Source organism: Pygoscelis adeliae, unplaced genomic scaffold (assembly GCF_000699105.1).
Source record: "Pygoscelis adeliae isolate BGI_AS28 unplaced genomic scaffold, ASM69910v1 Scaffold154, whole genome shotgun sequence".
NCBI lineage: Eukaryota > Metazoa > Chordata > Aves > Sphenisciformes > Spheniscidae > Pygoscelis > Pygoscelis adeliae.
In genome coordinates this window covers 3,553,802-3,570,227 of record NW_008825113.1, presented here as the reverse complement: position 1 = coordinate 3,570,227, position 16,426 = coordinate 3,553,802, and the positions used below count along the sequence as shown (strand labels likewise).

The window sequence follows — 16,426 nt, the reverse complement described above, 5'->3', positions numbered from 1 at the left end:
AGATTCCCATTAATTTCAGTTGGCTTTCACTCATGTTCATCGAAGAAAAGAGTTAGGGAATTTTTCTACATGTCCATCTCAGAGAAAAATCAAATTGAAACCCAGCATATTCATCAGCATACTGTAGGAAGAAAATCATGTGGGATTCAGTGCTAATGTTTTTTCTGGTCACATACTCATTTCTTTCCATTTTAATGATGAGAATGCTAAACAAGAGTACAAACATTGATTCATAAAGCGAATTCCAGGCATGATTCTAAGGACTGGCAGCAGTTTGCTCTACTCTGAATAGGATCAGGAAGATTTCACTGAATTGAATACAAGTTCTGTAAATTCATGGAAAAAAGGAACAGTCCCTGATGTCCAAATACAAATTATTTGTAGTGCATGGCTAGCATTTCAAAGGGAAAGAAGGGACTAGTGAATTCCTGGCTTGAGGGCTTTCATCTAAGCTTGAGGAATTTTGCAGGTTTGCCTCAGTTTAAAGAAGTTAAAGTGAACATGGTTTTTAAAGAAAAAAACAACAAGCATTGCAACACCAGTGCGGTGCAGTCTTCTCCACACGCACACTGTCAATAATCAGTCAGAAATATTATGCATTCATAATGTTGAATAAATGAATGCCCTAGTTTAAGCTGTAGCGCACACGCTTCCCTCCAAACTGCAGACTGAAACTGGCTGTCGGTAGGCTCGCATTCAGACAATCCTGTCAGGGGAAAATATGGTTTAAAAAGATAATTCACAATTTTTTTTCATTTTGGTGTTGCTTTTTGTTTTGTTTTGTAGCTCCTCTTCCACATTTGACTTCAGATGATGTTGATAAGGCCTTACAAAACTCTCCACGGTTAATGCATGCTAGAAACACAGGTAATGCTGGCACTGCTCCCATTGCTATAGGTCATCTTCTAAAAGCACAGGATTCCTTTTTATGGGTTACTTGCTAAAAATGGAAATGGTAAATCAGGAGGGAGACAAGTGTATCCTCTCCTTGCTGTGTGTGTGAGTTTTATGCACAGACACACAGAAAAAAGGTGAGATCACGTAGGGCCAGATGGTGCAAAAATGGTCTCCTTACTGGTAATTTCTTGTGTCCTACGAGAGAACGGGGTCCCTGACACATGGTAAACTGCAGGCTCAGGGCCTTTGTCTCTGAGGACTTTTTTTCTCATTCTGTCTCATTGTACTGTCAGATCTACTCCACGGATCCCTGGAAGGTTGGTGGAGCTCAAAAGTGCTTCAGTGCTTGCCTAAGTGCTGTGGGCTCTGGTGAATGGGGATTGTCTCCCCTCCCATGCAGTATATATCGTATAATTCAATAAAATTTCTATTTAGGCAGTTAGCTCATCTCATTTGTCAGCTATATGGGACTTGAGCTGGAAACTCCACTAAGTTTGATGTTGTAATTTCCACTAAGTCTGATCTGAACGTAAAATGATTTTTATTAATATTCACCCTTCTATTAATTTGGCCCAGAAAAGTATTGAGTGTAGGTAGGAGGACGATACAATACATGCCTCAAAAGCATCTGTCTTTCAGGATGTGACTTAAAATATCTATGAAAATAATTCAGAATAAATTTTATCTTGCTCTAGCAGTTGTGCAACAGAGGATGGCATGGAATTGTACATATAGTGTGGTATACATACTGATTAAAGTTGTTTGGAATATTGCATGATCATGCCTGAGGGTATTAGTTACCTACAGTGACCAGAAATAACAATTCTTTATGAGAAATGAAAAAGATAATACAAAGGATAATGCAAAAGAAAAAAAAAAAGAAAACCTTGGATTGCGATGCCTTTTTCGTATTTCATTTAGTTTTTCACTGTGGTAAACAGCAGTGAGTTTCCTAGCAAAATTAACTAGATTAGAAGATCTCTTCCTGAGATTATATGTTTGCCACTTGACATAAAGTCCTACTGTGGGCTGTAGGCCTGCTGCAAACCCCACCAAAAGCAACAAAAAATTTTCCGTTGACTTTGATGGGGTTTGGAATAAGCCTTAAGCCCTTTTTAAAAATAGATGGACTCGATGGTCTTTTCCATCTCTGGCTTTTCAATTTCTAATTTGCCAAGCGGTTTCCACATACAGTTATCCAAGTGTTGTTCAGCAGTTCTATGTGTTATCTTTTTCTATATGTGTGCACTGACAATGATATTTTGAAATTCATTTCACCAAAATGAGATTGTCTGCATTTCTGTCATTGAGAGTGTGAATAATATCATGCTGATCATCAGCATATGGATAATTAGTTATTCTGGTGGCATAAGAACTTTGGAGTGGGATTTTCAAAGGACCCCAAAAGAGTTAGAAACAAGTTCTTCTTGAAGTCAGCAATAATTGCACAAATCCTTATGACCCTTTTCATGTTCCTAGAGATGGTCGTTAGAAGTCTGTTGATGTAGTTAGAGCAATTTCAATGCCTGAGATAAGTGAGATACCATTTTCTATATCAAGCTCAGTATTTTTGATTTTTTCATTGTGTGAAGAGAATGAGATTTCTGAGGGTCTGACCCAAAGCTGACCAAAGTCTGTGAGAAGATTCCCACAGGCATCAATAGGCTTTGGCCCAGGCCTACAGTCTCTGTTGAAAATAGGAACCTGTTTGGGACGTGCATGCATTAATGAAGAGAAGGCAAAGAAGTTTTATTTCAGAAAATATGAAACCACCTGCCCAGGTGGAGGTGATTGTGGGGAAGGTGGAAGAGATTTCCTGAACTTGACTGTCTCCTCTCAGCACAGATTTTGCACAGACTTTTATCCAGTAATTTGAATGGATATACACAGGTGCAAAGGCTATCGGAATTAACTTTTATATATATAACAGTCCTGAGATAGAAAATAGTTATTCATAGTCTTCATTCAGACACACTACAAGAGGGAAAATATCTGGACTTAGGGACTGTGAAGATGAATCTTTAGGTGTTATGTCTTCTTTCTCTTCAGGAGGTGCCACTTTTATTTTTCCAAACACATCAGTTTATCCAGAAGCAACACAAAGAATTACAACCAGGCCAGGTATGAACAATGACCACCTTTTGTATGCTATGATCTGACTCATTTCATCTCTTGAAGTATCTCGTTCTTTTTCTCCTTCAACTCTCTTTTCATAAACATTAGGCTATATTTTGAATACACACACATATTATATACATATATTTTATATATATATGTATGCATATATCATTGTGTAGAGTGCGATGATTAAATAGAGCAGTTCAGTGTCTGTTTCTTCCACATATCTCTGTCTTTGAAGCAATACTATCTAGTGTTTAAAGCACCAGAGAATCAGAAGACCAGAGCTGTATTCTCTGGTTCTGTTGCATTGTCCCAGCACAGTCACTTTTCAGTGTGCTTCAGCTCTCTGTCTGTAAAATGAGGCAAGAATACCCTCTAATGCTATTTGAAGTATATTGGGAAAAAGTACTCTAAAAATGCAGGATCCATGTTTCTCCTGCTGTCTACGTTTTATTTATGTTTGAGGCAAATAAACCCCACAACACCTGATTCTAAGTTTAAGAGAGTAAATAGGTAAACTCAAAACATAAGAAGGTTCTTATTGCTCTAAAGTTTGAAACCCATGAAAGTATTGTGGGTGTACTGGTTTGTGAAAGGCTAAAGGGAATAATTAAAGAAGATGAGGACATTGCTATGAAGCTAAAAATCTTCACGACTAAAGATGCTGGAAAAATGCCTAATCTGGACATTTGCTTTTCCAGTAATAAGTGCAAAGTACTGTGAGACATCAAGAGGAGTTGCAGCAAAATATTAAATTTAAAGGAAATCCATTACTGAGCCAGAGGCATGCATCCAAGTGTTCTGAAGGAACGTACACTTTAATTGACTGAGCTCTTGTGAAAAGATACATTTTATCATTAAAAACAGAGGGGTTTTTGGATAGCAAATACTTCATCTATCTTTTATCAATGCTCTAGGGTATAATCCAGGAAAGTATACACAAGTAACTATTTTATATACACTTGCATACATGTATATATGCCTGTCTGCAGATTTGTTAATTGATAATTAAAAAGTTAGATAGGGAAACAGCTGCCAGACCATTACATGATCAAATCCACCCTCCTCAGCTTGTAGGAAAACAAACTCTTCTGCTAGATTTGTTGCCTATAACAATACTGTAGTGAATAGAAAGAAAACCACTGTTCCAATGCATACATTTGGCATTTGGCTTTCATAAGACATTTACCAAAGTGCCCCACAACTATTTACAATGAAAGTTAAATCAGGATATGGTAAGAAACAAAATATTTTAAGAAATCAAGAACTGGCTAATTAACGTGTTACGAAGACGAAATAAGTGACATCTTAAGTCACGGGTGCTTTAGCATTCTCTGCCATGATCTATAGTTATTAATAATTGGAAAAAGGACACAATAAAATTTGGTATAAAACTTAGAGATGACATATGATTTTGTCATTACTTAAAACCAGAGATTCCTCTAAAGGATTCCTGTACAGACGCCCAGAGCCTTATTAGAGGTCAACAAACTGGCAATATGTTAACAGTTCAAAATACAAGTTGATAAATGCGGTATTAGACACAAGTTACTTCGGTATCTTACTGATTTCAGATTAACCCTCTTCACTCGTAAAAGAAGAACTTAACATAGGCATCTTTATTTATGGCACAATTAAAGCCACTGCTCTAGTTGTTGGCCAAAGTGAAAAAAAAGTAAACAAATGAAGAAACACGGTGGAGGATCGGAGGATCATATGGGAAATCTGACTATGCCGTTAAATAAATCAGCAGTGTAGCCTTGTTTGGAAAGCTGTGTGAATCATCCCTTATCAAAAAGGCTATTTGCAGAATTAGAAGGTGCCTAGGGCAAGCCATGGGAATACGGAAAATCTTTCGAGTGTGTTGAAAGATATAAAAGTTTGAAATTGTTCAACTCAGGGTCTGGGGATGAGGAAACATGATATAATTATCAAAATAAAGAGTGTCACAGAGTACCTGCTTAGTCTCAGTATTAGAAGAAAGGATATTAAAAAAAAAGTTAGACATTTTCATGAAACATTAAAGCAGACCGTGGCCCTCGTGGTCACAGGTTGTAGTAGTACTCAGGAGCTTTGAATGGCACGGAAGAATCTGGACATGAATATGGATGAGAAGACAAAGCATAGCTATAGAAACAATTACCAACTATGCAATTTAAACTGATTGCCCAAAGCTCTTAGTAGTTTCCAACGAAAATGGACATGTAACATAAGACCAGAGGGACCTGGGTGTCCTGCAGGAAATAACCATGCCAATTGACAGGATTTCAGGAAAAGGCTAGAATGAGTCTGCTGTGAAAGAATACTATTTTATGGGTATGTTTCCACTGGATTTGAACAAAAACTGGATTTTTTTATCCCATGGGAAATTCTGTGATTTCAATATTTGTTTCATCCTGACGTGTGATGAAAAAATAAAATACTAGTTTTCTCTGAAGTAAAAGGTTCTAAAAAACCCCACGTATCAGACATGGTGAAGTCCTTCATTTCAGCATTTTTATCCAAATCACATTTACAATGACACTTAAAAAACAAAATGCTTTATGTCAACATTAAAGGCATCTTCCTGTGTTCACACTATTCCTTATGAGAGTTGTAGTTTGGATATGGGGTGTCTCTATTCTTCTGTGTAAACTGGTGTATCCTAACTAAACATTTCCTACGACAAACAATCATGTGATTTTGAAAGTATTCTTTTATTTTATCTTTTACAAATGAAAGTTGACAAACATCTTTAAAGTCAGAATTTCATTCAGAAAGAAGAAAAGATTTTTTTGCAGAAAATCAGTTTTCTCTCAAGAAACTATTTTGTTGGCTTATTCCATGGCTTTCCTTTTAGTTAAATGTCACATTTCAACTAGACTGCAAAGAAGCTTTTCCATAACAAAGCACCCTTCATGTGAGAGCAATAGCAGACCCTGGGGACAATCACTTGATGACATGGAAAAGGTCAAATATAGACTCTTCAGAAGGGACAGGAGAGGAAGGAGGGGGGGGGGGGGGGGTGTGGTGTGTGTGGAATAAATAAAGTTAAATGGGAATTAGCCAAATCCTGGGATGCAATTCTGGAGAAAGTAATTAAGCATTGCCATTGTTAGGGCACTACAATAGAAAATAGGAAATGAGCAGGGCTTGTAATGAAGTGCAATGACAAAGGCATATTTCTTCAGTCACCTTTACAACAGAACATGAGGTTTCAACAAGCTGAAAGCCATACAATGAAGCTATCAGGAGCTCAGGAAGACCTAATATGGGTTTGTCTACGTCTCATCAAACAGGAGCATTCCCATCAAAGATAAGGACATGTTGTACTAATATCTCATGAGTAAGAACAGGTCTGCTTATCTAGGATGGCAACATGTTTATCGAGGCACAATACTGAACTAAGAATGAAGTTGGAATTTTGCGCTATTTCAAGAAAAGCTGATAACTGGATTTTTCTTTTAAAGGAGAGGGCGTAGTCAGAAAACCATCTTATGATGTGTTGAGTTAAAAGGCAAAACAGTTTTCTCACAGTACTAAACTTGTACCAAATATATTTTAAGGCTGCAAATGCCACGGAGTACAAGCACACAACATCACACAACCTGGTCAGTGTAGAGGTGTCTAATAATTTGGAGACCCACAAAGGGATAGAGGGAGAGGGAGAGGGGGGAGGAGAGGAGAGGGGAGGAGAGGAGAGGAGAGGAGAGGAGAGGAGAGGAGAGATTGCAGGATGAGTTGCACAGCCTAGTGACAAGCACGTACCTTCTGTGATCTTCTTCCCCTATTCGTCTGTAGTCTTTCTGGGCAGGGAATGGAAGAACTGGGGGAAAAAAAAAAGTTCCCTATGTCACCAGAATCTCCCTGGCAAGGCTGCCATGGAGGTAGGGATCTGGCCAGGCAAAGCAGGACTGGACAAGATACATGCAAGCAGCCCACGGCTGAGCCCTGTCCCCCTCTGTACAGACAGAACTTGGAAACCCCTGGAAACATGACCAGAGTCGTCCTGAATTTTTTTGCCAGATGATAAAGTCCTCAGGCCATGAGGTGTCTCTAACTAAAACAATTAATAGCAGTGTTGATCTCAACCTGGTCAGGACATCTGCATGTTACAATGATTCACCTGCACACCAGTATTCTGCTCAGAGATGAGCACTTGTGCAATTCACTTTATTTTCTCGGAGTTTCTGAAGGACAAGACTGTGGAATAGTTCTCAAGAAATCAGGGATAAGAAGGCACTAGTTATTCAAATGTAATACAAAGATAAATTGCATATCTCAGCAAAAGCAAAGTTTTTGAAGTGTAAGATTCCGAGAGACAACAGTGCTGCTAGCGCCAGTCTGCTCCTCAAGCCAAACAGACTAAATAAATTAAAGGCAATTTGGTTGCGAATTTCACATTACACTTTATTTCCATTCGATACTTCTGCTCATAGTGCTTGGAAATGGGCAGAGATACATCTGTTTTGCACAGAGCCAGTCTGTGACTGTTTCTTTACTTCCTGACTGGTTTCACTTCCAAACATCATTTCTAAAATAAAGCACAAGCACTGTTAAGAATCAAATCACCTGCTCCAACTTAGTTCTACCAGGTGGGTACTGCTACCTTCCTGAGATCCTGGGCAGGCTACGTAAGTCTCTGATTTTGGCAGCAATTTTAGCCAGCCATAGAAAAGCACAGGCAACTGCAGGAGACTTTAAAGGGTAAACCAAACAGTTGAATTTACTACATATACTTTATGAAGGAAGCTTTTCTGTTTTAGTTTCTTCATTTTTATATGCTAAAGCACTTAAATGAAATAAAAGTAATAAGTAAATGAAAGAAAAGGCAAACGAAAATTTAGATATGTAAAGTTAAGAAGCCTGCCCCAAGAAGCAGAAAGGAATATTTAAATAGATGAAGCAGGAAAAAAAGCTATCCACTTTTTGGAAGAAATATAATATGTATACACATATATGTTTAACATTTAAGCATGTTCACTGTTTTCACATATTATGTTTCTAAAGATCTGTGAGGATACTGGGGTGTGGAAGGGAAAGTGAAGGAAAAAGAATTATTAATAATTTGAAATGACTAGTAGAAGAGAAACAAGTGAGATTGGCAAAGTGCAGCAATCCACTATCCCAAAAGGTTGGATTCTGAATGATGAGAGCGAGACCAGAGGGTGTGTCTGAGGAAGAGAGCACTTGCAAGCAGGAGGAGTAATATCACAGGGAGAGCACAACAAAGTGCGTGATGGCAATGAGAGCCGGTGCAAACACAAACATACAACAGTGGATTAGAGGAATCTCCAACAGACAAAACCAAGACTTTGTTGTCTCACATATCTCTGCCTATGACCAGGTGGCAGAAAAGGGAACTCTCAAACTCAACCTATAAGGTTTGATCAATCTCAAGGGGTGACAGCAACAGACTAACGAAGAATGACACATGAAATCAACTAAAGTCTATCTTCTTAAAATAACTGTTACATGCTGAGATTGGGAGGGATGGTACACAGTTCATGCTTAATCTGAGCTCTGACCTCCTGGGGGACTTTTCCTGCAAGACTCTAGCATAAATTGTCCATGATGTACAGTGTGTGTCATTCTTTGGTGTCCTGGGCTGAGGAAAGAGACCAAAGGGAGTACTCTAAGCCTTTGGAAATGATGGGGCCTATAGAGTATTTGTACCAGCTATTTCAGTGCAGTTCAGACATCTAACAAGAATAGGCACCTCTAAAGAGCAATGCAAAGGGCAATGTGGTAGTTATTTTTAGAGACAATGAAGACAATAAAGGTTTTAACAAGGAGTGTCATTCCTATTTCAGTAATTTTTCCAATCCAATGGGTCCCCTAGAAATGTGCCCCTTATGGACATAAACACTTTATGCCATTTCTGCATGAATCCAGTGTATTTTTCCTTTGCAGATTTGCCTTATGAGCAAGCCAGGAGATCAGCATGGACAAGTCACACCCACCCCAGTCCTCAGTCAAAAGGTAAAATACATCTGCATATGTCTAGCCTGTGGGCCTAATGCACGTCTGGTGCAACCTGGATAGACTCTGAAGTGAACTGATGGGAGCTACCTCAGCATTCAGCTCTGGAGGATTTTTACCTGTGCCTTGGCTGGAAAGCCTGTTAGCTGTGTATAGGCAATACCGGGTGGAGTCACTGGGGCAGACACATCCTTCCTTGAATTCAGGCTTCATCAGGTCCATTTAGTCTTATAGCTAAATCCTATTGTGACCATCATTGAGTGGTAAGCAGCAGGAGTCCCAGACCTGTGATCAGTCACAGGTTTGGTAACCATCTTCCAAACTGGAAAAATAACTACATGGGTTTTTCCATTTTTAGCTACTCAGCCATCATCCTCAACAGTTCCCAAAACAGAAGACCAGCGTCCTCAGTTAGGTAGGTGTCATTTTGTTTGAATTACGCCTGGGTGTTACGGGGTTTGTTGAACATGATGAGAAGGACAGCTCTCGCCTACTAACCAGGAGAAAATCTGATTCAGACCACTAATAAGATCTCCAGCTGGTGACCGCTAAATCTCCAGACGTGTATGAGTTGGCTCTACACCTGGATCTGAGATGAAGGCTCCCATGGCCATTGAAAATTGCTTTTAGTAAAGTTTAATGGCAGTGACAACCTTGCAGAGTGAAAAAAGCTGTTAAACAAAGTACCTACATACAGTTTAGGTACAAAGGTGGAAAGTAAGGATGTCAAAAGACCATATACTCCACAGTAGTTGAAATGCTAGCAGTTGGAAAATGTGCATGAGCAAAGAAAGGAAAATGGATTACAGCATACAGAAACCTATTTGAATTGGGCTCCTGAAATTAAAAAGGAGAATTAGAAGGATTCTTAGTCTATTGGGAAACTGAGGAGAAAGTAGAAGTTCATGAATTTGTAGACTAGTGGTTTTTGCAAAATGGGTGCATTTTGTGTTTTCAAAGCAGCTAATCCATGGGGTAGGACCTAATCCCTTATTGTGAATTAGACTGCGTTTTGGGCAGGTAGCTAGAAAGCACTACAGAGATTCTGAGTCAGTTACAGCTTTTGTTAACAGCAAAAAGGTAGAAATAGGAAATAAAAGAGATCTGGAGGATATTCTTAGCTCAGAAGACTCTGAGCCTGTTTTTATCACATGGATTTCAAATCATTATTCTGTTTTTTGTTATAGCTAAATAAGACTGTGCGCATGACTACGTCTCATTAACTCATATACGTGCTGCCTGGGAAGTATTATACTGCTTTTTTTCCCAAATAGCGTTTTACCTAATCTGGCCTTCCATCCATGAGAATCTTTCAAGAAATATACTGATCATTTATGTAAGTCCTCAGGACTGTTTAATGGCTGTGTGTGAGCTGCACAGATTATTTAGATGTATAAGGAATGTAACCTGATTATCTTCTTGGCTGTAAAACTGGCGGCTGTTTGAGAACAGCTGTCCAGAGATGAGGCAGCCCAGCAACAGGGTCATTCAGTGAGGGGCTCCGGGCTGTGCTTGCAGCCCATCACTTCAGCTTTTGTACTTCTGTCACAAGCTCCCCTTTTTCCTGTTGTACTTCAATTCAGGCCAAAATAAGTTTTCATTTCTGGAGGGAATCCCCTGAGAAAAACATTGAGATGCTACAGGCGTTGTGTGGCTGACACAGGCTCTTCTGAAAACCCTAGTTGCAAGGTTAATACAGGGGATCCCTCACTGGCCTCCGGTGACAAAGAAGAATAGACCCAGCCACATTGCCTGGGTTCAGCCATGCACTCTCAGCTCTCTTCTGGAGGCTCTTTTGGCACAGAGTGAGTTACCAGTGGCGCGGGGAAAACAAATGTGGCCTCACAAGAAGAGAGGCCGCTGTCCTTTGTGGAGGGGACTCTCACCCCATTACCTGTCTGTGCCTGTGGGCCCTGGCATGCTGCAAGGGTCAATAGTACCAAAGGGTGCTTGCGTGTATGCGTACTTTATTTAAGTAGGAATCAGAATACTTCTGGGCCAAATTTACAGTGTGTCTGAATATATGCTTGTGCATGCTAGTACAGTACAAAAGGCAAATGTGTATCCTTGCAATTGTCCACTTGCACACCCAGTTTTATGGGAAAACATACAAATATTGCGATGCAGAGAAAGGAACCGCTTTCCCCAGTGTTGGACCTGATGTCCCATCAGGCGGTATACACTGCCCCTTACAAGGTTAAAAAATAACACCTAAAATATTTGACATCATTGTTACATGATTTAAAATCTTTCTTTCACAATGTTCTAGATCCATATCAGATTCTTGGACCGACCAGCAGCCGACTTGCAAATCCAGGTGAGAAGGGATTTTGCTGATTTAGGAGGATTTCTCTTCACTGCTAGTGTCCCCATTCCAGCTTTAAGGCCAGACCTGGAAGGTGATGTGACCGATTTTACCACTCTTCAGTATGACCCAGTGGGAGCTGATGACACCCAATGTGTTGCAGGATTAGGTTTCTAAATTACACAAGGGTGGGAGTGAGGTCACAGATTAAGATACATAAACTCATGTATCTTAATGTAGGTGTCTACATATGAGCTAGGTGTCTTATTTCCCATGGTTTTCATTGGAGACGTAGTTAATACAGCTCTCTCTAGAGAGCTATTCAAGTCATCCTAGAGTAGATGGTTACATTCAGTCAGTCAAATACCTCATTAGAGATATTTGAACTCCTCATATCAATAGGAGTTCACTTCAGTTGCCTAAACATTGGGATTTTGTTAAGTGCTGTAAGATATCCCATCTGGCCTCCAGGTGCCCCTCCAGAAAGGCATGAGTCTCTTACCGATCTGCGTCATATGTGTCCCAGATTCTGTTAATCCACAATACAATGCCATACTGATCTTGACAAATACAAAATTTTGGGATGAATAACCCAAACCAGCAAAAATATATAGGGAAAAAACAGGAAAGCATAATCTATTTGCAAAGAATAATTGGGTTAAACACTTCAAAAATGTTCTCCCACTTTAAGAAGAAGGCAACGGGGCGCATTGTGGACAGGGGCTTGTAGCATATTTTAGCTAAAGGCGAGGAACCTTCTTGGTGAGTTAATAACACTGATTGTGAACTGTGCAGATTGCACTGTGGCTACTCTGAGTCCGCAGGACACACTGTGGCCGTACACCACCATAATCAACATCATAATCTGCCGCAATGGATTGACATTGTACGTGCCACTTCCTGTTTCCCTTGCTGTAACAGCCACAGGGCACAGTGTTCCTTGTTCCACATTGCAAGTCTCCTCAACCCCCAGTGACAATGTTTCTTCTTACGAGGATTGTATGGCTTTTCAAGGCATGAAATTGCCAAAGTACTGATTCATCTCCTTTCACTTTATCCCAAGTGACATCAAGCACAGTTCTAGATTAGCTTACTTTCTAAACAGTTTTGCATGGCATGGAAAAGCAATTAAGTGAGTATTAAGAATAGGGTTTTCCAAATGGCCTAAGGCAGTGGGTTTCCAAGTGACACTTACCTTAACTGGAAGTGGGGGCCTACTTCCCTTTAATTTGTTCGTAAACCCCGGCTTTTACAATTTTGTCAAGCGTCCATTTGGTAGCCTTCATTACTGTGGAAAACACTAACATGATCTGTATTGGGATACTTTTTCAACATTTGGATATGGAATTCCTACACATCGTCATTCCTGTGCTTTAACATGTTTTGTGTGTTTATAAATTGGTGGAATTACTCTCTCATTAAAAGGAAATTGACAGCAACCATTTATTTTCATAGGACTATATATTACATTTGGAAGGCAAGTGTTTATGTTAGAACATATGTTGGATTGCTTATTCAAAAATTTGTGTTTTGTCCAGTGCTGAACTGTTTATTGATTTTCAAAGGCTAATCCTCTTGTTATGTTTCGTGTATTAAAACTTGCATGTCTTGCTCATACCATGGATTCTTTTGTTTGTTTGTTTACTTAATGCATGTTAATGGAACAGAAGAAATTCATTAAGGACAGTTTGGATAAATATCATTTAAACGAATATGGGTTTCAGTTGCACTGAAGTGTAAACTGCTAATGGATTTCAGATGCTACTCTAGCTTGATATTATAATTCGCTACTATAAGCTTTCTGAAGAAAAGCTTTGTTTATTATACCCACATATCTGGTTTGGAAGAAAAAAGAAACCCAACTGATTCCTGGTCAGAGATGTACTTAGAAGTTAGCACATACAAGCTGGTTGGCAAATTCTGCTGACATTGTGCTTGTGAAACAGATTGCCTTGCAAGCTGCTTCAGCTGTATTTTGCATCATTTCAGTGCTGCTTTATTAAGAAATGCTAAGCTTTTAACATGAATATCAGTGGCAAGGCCATTTGAAATCTACTTTCAATCGCCTAAAATGGTCAAATTTTGTTCCTATAACTCTGCGCAACACACTTCTGCAAATTTGACAGCAGACTAATTATTTTCTTTTTAAGATGAAATTGGCAGAGGAGGGAGAAAAACCCAACATTTTACGTCTTAACTTCAATAATCATTTTAACTCGTTTGACACAGAACGATGACAAGAATGTATTTTATGGACCTTTTCACTGTTCTTGCAAATGTTTTGCTCTATGGTTGTATGCAGTGCAACAGCAATCTAATAAGTTTCCGTTCTGCATTTCCCCAAATGCTGCAAATGGATGATATGGTTTGGCATAAGCCCAGCTTTCTCTAAACTTCTCCATTTTGTGTAGGCTTATTCCATAGCAGAGAACATTTAGTTGCAACATAATGCTGTGAGAACAAGCAAAATGTTACGCAAGTGAAAGCTGTTTGTCCTGAACTTTAGAGATTAGTTTCCTAAATGAGTGCCGTATTATTTCCCCATCAATTGTCTACACTGAATGACATTAGGTAACTATTATATCTCCCTGTAATGGCATTCTGCCACTCAGATGAGGGAAAACATGACACATTACCATTATATCTGCTCTTTAGGATTTCATGAGACAGGGCTGGGAGAAAGGGGACTAGTTAAGAGTAAGAAGTAGGAACCGACATTGCAACATTTCCTAATAGGGTCCTATGTGAGAGCTTAGAAGAATTGATGTCTTAACATTATTAGTCACTAGTCCTGACACTTCTATTTCATTTCCCCCTGCAGGGAGTGGGCAGATACAGCTATGGCAGTTCCTGCTGGAGCTCCTCTCGGACAGCTCCAATTCCAACTGCATCACCTGGGAGGGCACCAACGGGGAGTTCAAGATGACCGACCCCGACGAAGTGGCTCGACGCTGGGGGGAGCGGAAAAGCAAACCTAACATGAACTATGACAAACTCAGCCGTGCGCTTCGCTACTACTATGATAAAAATATTATGACTAAGGTTCATGGTAAGCGCTACGCCTACAAATTTGATTTCCACGGAATTGCTCAGGCTCTCCAGCCTCATCCCCCAGAGTCGTCCATGTACAAATACCCATCAGACCTCCCCTACATGAGCTCCTACCATGCGCACCCTCAGAAGATGAACTTTGTAGCTCCCCACCCCCCTGCTTTGCCCGTAACATCGTCCAGCTTTTTTGCTGCCCCTAACCCATACTGGAATTCACCAACTGGAGGTATCTACCCCAATACCAGGCTGCCAGCTGCTCATATGCCTTCTCATCTTGGCACCTACTACTAAGCGGGGAAAAAGAGAAACACCAGAAAAAGCAAACAAAGACACTTCTCGCTGGGATACGGTCCCTGATGAATTGCAATGAACTCTATTGAGTACACGAATTAAAAGTGCCTAAAGAGACAAATGAAGGTTTGGCTGGGAAAAAACACATTAAAAAATAGATGTCAAAAAGACTCTTTGTAGTAGGGATTTAAAGGAGATATTCAAGAAGTATTAAGATACTAAAATGTAATGTATATGGGCATCGACTCTGTGGACCAAACAACAATAGACTATTGTAGGTAAAAGCATGAAATGATAAGGAAAACCTACGAAAGCTAGTGGTCTTAAAAAGTTGATAAGCTTATGTGTAAAGTTTGATATCTTGCTAGTGCAAAACTGGGACTATACTACAGCAATATAAGGATAAGTCTATAGTGACCTAACATACAATATATGAATCATTAGAAAAGAGGGGGGAAGAAGGGAAAAAAAAAAAAAAAGAAAAAAACCCTACCTGTATTTAAAAAATCAAAACATATCAACAAAAGAGACTGGTTTAGTGTGGAAGCTGATTTGGAATATAACAACATTGTTTTGGTTAAAATCAAATGCGTTCCATTCATCAGAGTGTTATCAGCTACTCAAACTGTGAAGACAACCCAAACTTTAAGATTTCTTGACAGTATTACAGGAACCCTGAGCCAAACATTGGAAATGAGAATGTGCTGAAGGGCAAGTGTATGATTGTAGACCAGAGGCCTGCACCTGACAGAGGAAGCAGAAAGGAGAAAGAGGAGGACAAAGGTGGTGAGAATGGGAGAAAAGAAACTTCTTTACCAGTAGAGACTGAAAAGACTGAAAACTTAGTAGCGTTGGGACTATGAAGAAACACTTGTTTGGACTTGTGAAACATATTGCTCAGTATCACACCATTCCCAGTATTACAGAAGGAACAGACTTGATTTTATAGTAATAAAAAAAGGTGGAAAAAGGGAAAAGCAGAAGAATTCAGAAATCAGAATATGCATCTCTTTTTAAAAAAAGTAAAACTGGAATTGTGTTTGATATTTAAAAGCTACCAGTTAGAACCTCATCATTATTAAGGGAGTTTGTTTTCTATTGGTTAAAGCAAGAGACAACCCCTGACTGCCCAAATCAGAAATCATCTAAGTATTTTTGTTAGGCGGGCGCCAGTTTTTCTTTATCGAGTCGCGAACGCTGTGCGTTTGTCAGAATGAAGTATACAAGTCAATGTTATTTTTTCCTTTTTATATAATTATTATATAACTTATGCATTTATACACTACGAGTTGATCTCGGCCAACCAAAGACACAAAAAAGGGACAATCAAAAATATTGTGGCCTTGAATTTTAACTCTGTATGCTTAATGTTTACATTATGAACATATTAGTACTTAGAATGCAGAATGTATGTAATAAAATAAGCTTGGCCTAGCATGGCAATTCAGATTGACACTGTAGTTTGCATTTGCATTTGCATTTTTAGTGCCTGACACGCCTATCAGATCTCCTACTCACCATGTTAAAATATGCTAGGCATTTTGTTTTAAAATTTTGTTATGTGGAATCTGGCAATCATGAAAATGTAGGACCAAATAACAATGCTTAGCCTAAGTTCAAAATGGACAGGTGCTGTGTATCTTCTTTTCCAGACAGTTTTGCTAAAATACTTGCAGCCCTTCTTTAACAGTGCCTTGCCATTCTTGTCCTGAGCTGCTTTTGCCCAGAGATTGCAACCATGCCCAATTCTCTGACAACTTCATGGCCAAGGTTGAAAATGAAGTCTAAAGGAGGCCTCTA

General features: G+C 39.3%; 1 protein-coding gene across 2 annotated transcripts in view; it reads left to right on the top strand.

The window, feature by feature from the left end:
* ERG (v-ets avian erythroblastosis virus E26 oncogene homolog) overlaps positions 1–16,079 on the top strand; it is a 65,487-nt gene extending 49,408 nt beyond the window's left edge. The window contains exons 5-10 of one of the 2 annotated variants that reach the window (XM_009327978.1): positions 787–867; positions 2,947–3,018; positions 8,911–8,979; positions 9,338–9,394; positions 11,249–11,296; positions 14,106–16,079. In XM_009327978.1, the coding sequence (XP_009326253.1) occupies positions 787–867; positions 2,947–3,018; positions 8,911–8,979; positions 9,338–9,394; positions 11,249–11,296; positions 14,106–14,626 (848 nt within the window). In that variant the 3' untranslated portion in view covers positions 14,627–16,079. The remainder of the gene's footprint in view (positions 1–786; positions 868–2,946; positions 3,019–8,910; positions 8,980–9,337; positions 9,395–11,248; positions 11,297–14,105) is intronic. The other variant, XM_009327979.1, reaches the window with a different exon arrangement.
* The last annotated feature ends 347 nt before the right edge of the window (positions 16,080–16,426 follow it).